The sequence below is a fragment of the Ischnura elegans genome, chromosome 3 (assembly GCF_921293095.1).
Source record: "Ischnura elegans chromosome 3, ioIscEleg1.1, whole genome shotgun sequence".
Taxonomy (NCBI): Eukaryota; Metazoa; Arthropoda; class Insecta; order Odonata; family Coenagrionidae; genus Ischnura; species Ischnura elegans.
The window spans coordinates 76042404-76046542 of NC_060248.1; the positions used below are offsets into that span (position 1 = coordinate 76042404).

The window sequence follows — 4139 nt, forward strand, 5'->3', positions numbered from 1 at the left end:
AATTCGTATCGGACGTTGAACTACTGCTATGTTACGATTTTGTTTAGATTTTTGGCAACAATAATTTCTTTTCGGAATATTTTCAGTGTGGTCATCCACATTGGCCTAAAATGCCATAGAGCCACGAGGTGCTGCGTTTCATCCATAGAGAAGTGGAGAGACGCCGCACTGAACTTTGGTACACAAGCCGCATTTCTCTCATGCGGGATACACGCCGCAAGGAATGAAAAATGACTCAAATGACTTCAAACTCTCAATATCTCAGATGATAGTATAACTTACGGTCACCTTATTCGTATCGGTAGCCTCTCCCGCCATGTATTACGAGGGTCGTTTGATAAGTCCGTGGCCTTTTGAATTTCCCACGTCGTAACTATAAATACAACATTAATACCGTTAGTTGCCATCTATTTGCAAACAAATATGAAGTTTTCCGTCGTTTAGTTTGCGTTTGACAGCCACCGAAAGCAGACAACCTTGTGAATTTATAACGATAATGGAAAAAGTGAATTACGTGTGTTAACTAAAAATTATTTTTTACGCGTCACCGAGACCGAGAAATGACTTGAGGAGTATTGTGGAAACCACCACCAATTTAAATGGTGAAAAAATGGTCTAGTGAATTTCGTTTAAAAGCAAGTAACGTCAAATGTTCAAATCGCCCGAAAGAGGTCGTCACGCTAGAAATCGTCAACAAAATCCATGGTATGATACTGGACGATCGAAGAATGAAATTTCGTGAGATGAGTGATGCTGTAGGCATCTCAACTGAGCGGGAACATCGTATTTTACATGAATATTTTGACATGATTTAGCTATCCGCGCGATGGATGCCGCAGTTTCTCATACTCGAGCAACCTGGAGATCGTAAGCACAACTGTATGTCCACTTCAAGAGATTGTTTGACGAGCTTCTATCCCAATCAGAACGAGTTTATGCGCCGTTTCTTAACCGTAGGCGAAACATGGATCCACCACCAGAGACCAAAAAGTAATCAAGACAGAGGATTTCTGCGGGTGAAGGTGCAACAAAGAAGGCTGAGGTGAGTCTATCGGCCAACAAGGTCATGGTCGCAGTTTTTTTGGGATGCACGCAGATTCATTCACATCGATTAATTGAAAAGGGTAAAACGATCCCGGGTAAATATTATTAAAGGCCTTGTGGAAAGACTCGATATAGATTTATATGAAAAACGACCGTATTTGAAGAAGAAAAAAGTTCTGTTCCATCAATAAAATGCACCGGTGCATACGTGTGTAGTTAACATGGCAAAAATCCATATATTAGGCAACTCATACCGCCCTTATCCACCCTATTCTCCAGATTTAGCCCCCTGTAACTACAGTCTGTTTCCAAATATGAAGAAATGATTGGATAGAAAAAGATTAGGGTGGAATCAAGAGGTTGTCACTTTAGCGAACGCCTTTTTTGAGAGCCTTGATTAAAAGCTGTTATGTAGAGTGAATAAAAGAATTTTTAAAAATTGTACCAATTGAATCGAGCTAAAGGAGAATATGTAGAGAAATGAAAAAAACTTTTTTGCCGAAAAAAATATCTTACATTAAAAAAGTCACGGACTTATCAAACCGCCCTCGTATTATTTTACAACGCGAGAATCTTTCTATATCTACCTACGATGAGCAGCTGTTTTAAGCCCTTTATTTAAGAAAGTGTTACCTTTTGAGGTGGAGAAGGCATTTTTTACTCGCTTTTTCTGAACTTTCTTCGTCTGTTTGTCTGTTATATCGATGGAATGGTTTAATTGATTTTTAACCCGCTTCCCATTGTCGGATCCGCCAGAAATGTTTTACAATTGAATGCTTCTGATGACAGTACAATATTATATAGTCTGAAATTTGAAATTTTGGTTCATTGTTATCTAATTCATTGACTAAAGTAATGCTAAGAAAAATAGCTTTAAAAATGCTCAATAGTTGACGATAGTTATAAAATTTTTGGCAGAAATTTCTTAAACAGCTGTGGTTTAATATTTTACACTAAAAAGTAGAAAAAATAAATAAAAAACGCGCTGCCACCAAAACAATATGAAATGCACTAAAAAGTAAAAAAAAATACCCTTTCGTCGCTTACAGAATAGGGCGTGGGTATTGATTAGGTTTTGACATTAATATTGCGTGCCAATCTTACTTCGCCTATCATATTTTGAATATGCAGGAGCGAATGGGATCCGGTGCAGAAAGACTTAGGGCCGATTTCACCAACCTCTCTTTGATCGGCGATCAGTTGATCGGCATCAATTCCCTGATCCGAGATCAAATCTCGCATCCGTTTCACCAACGTCTGTTCCTTGATCAACAATCATAATCACTTGATCGGCAATCGCGTAGCATTATAATTCTCATATATTTGTAAATAGCTTTCCTATTGGCTGTCTACGGCGCATGACGACGGCATTTGTTTAACGGCGTGATTACCGCGACATTCGAGTATAAAGATCAAAATGTCTTCAGCAGCACGAGGCAACAATTTCTCCGAGTTGGAGAAATCGCGACTTTTAGATCTTGTGGAAACATATTCCAACGTAATAGAAAACAAAAGAACTGACGCAACTACATGCCACGAGAAGATGAAAGCATGGGAAGGTATAAGCGTAGCCTTTAATTCCACCGAAACAAATGCTGTCAGAACATGGAAGCAATTGAAAAATTGCTATGAAAATATGAAACGTCGGGCTAAGAAGAACGCGGCCGATGAGAAGGTGAGTAGATACGCATGCATCGTATAAATATCATCACATTAAGTTCCAGTATCAAAGTTGTATTTACTAAGGCTGTAAAATGAAATCCATTAAATTTCAGATAGAAAGATACAAGACTGGGGGAGGAAGCTGTCACACACAGCTAACCAGCCAGGAGGAGAGATTGATAGGTATGGTTAAGGATCAATTCAATTCATTGAGGAACCCTGCCGACAGTGATGCAAGTTTCAGCGGCGATAAAGGTGGGTAGAATATTTTTATTCAGTGATTGTTATGGTGACGATAATATCTTGCAATCACAAAGGGATTTCTAGCATAAAAGCCCACGCTAACTCTAAGGTGTCTTGGGCGAACAGGTATACATCATGAACCAACAGTAATGAATTATTTTCGCTATTATAAAAATTAATATTGATAAAGAGTGTGCTTGGTTCTGATATTCTTCTTTCATTACAGATGTGAGTGCAGAGGGAGATATTTTTGAAGTAAGTTCTAAAAAAAGAATGGCCTCTTATTCTATTATTTTTATAAATACATTCTTTGCCATACTATTTCAAATGTAATTGACTTTGAATCCAACTAAGCATCTCATTTCGTCTATGAAAACATTTCATCCTTATTTCACAAATTCTGTAGACTAAATAACTGAGCAAAATTTCACTAAAACCTTTGTTTTCTTACTTTTAAGATCATGGAGACAATCACAGATAAGGATGAAGAAACAACAACAGAAATCCCATTAACACCCAACAATGCACCTTATGACTTTACTCAACAGCCAACAGAAAGCAATAGAGCCAGTACTTCCAAAATTTCATCATGCAATCCACCATCCCACAAAAGAAAAGCTGAAGAAGAAGTAGCAACCATGGCAAATAAAAAAACCATTTTAATCAACAGACAACTGGAAATCCTAGAACAACAGCATAAAATAAAAATGGAAATATTGAAAAATGAACTAAAAAATAGTGTACTAGCGTTGGAAAACCAACAAATTGAAACTGAAATCAAAAAGGCTACCTTGGCAAAACTAATGGCAAATAAATAAGTCTTATTTCTCATAGCCTAGGTCTATTTATTCAAAATCATGTCATCAAATGCCCCAGGTTATACTATCTGTAAAAGAGAGGGAAACTGATTTCTATAATGAATGCTGCAGGTTTAAAATTTTATTTACTAGTTAATTTCCATAGTTGAAATTTGCTATTTAATTTTTTATAACGCTGTAAAATATAAATATGTAAGAAAACTATTTCTCATCAGAAGCTTTCCTATGGTTATCATAAAAAGAATATATTTTTAAGAAAATATGCCATTTATTATGGCTCGCCGAACAGCAGCTCCTGTGGCTCTATCATTTCCCTCTGCCATTGGTTGATTGACTTCATCATACGGATGAGGATTCACATTGGCATCATGA

The 4139-nt window shown here is 37.0% G+C and overlaps 1 protein-coding gene across 1 annotated transcript; it reads left to right on the forward strand.

The window, feature by feature from the left end:
• Positions 1-2210: 2210 nt before the first annotated feature.
• On the forward strand, positions 2211-3933 carry LOC124155041 (myb/SANT-like DNA-binding domain-containing protein 3). The gene is made up of 4 exons (XM_046528786.1): positions 2211-2719; positions 2820-2961; positions 3176-3204; positions 3408-3933. The coding sequence occupies exons 1-4, from the start codon at positions 2462-2464 to the stop codon at positions 3765-3767; spliced, it is 789 nt and encodes a 262-aa protein (XP_046384742.1). The 5' UTR covers positions 2211-2461; the 3' UTR covers positions 3768-3933.
• Positions 3934-4139: the final 206 nt, after the last annotated feature.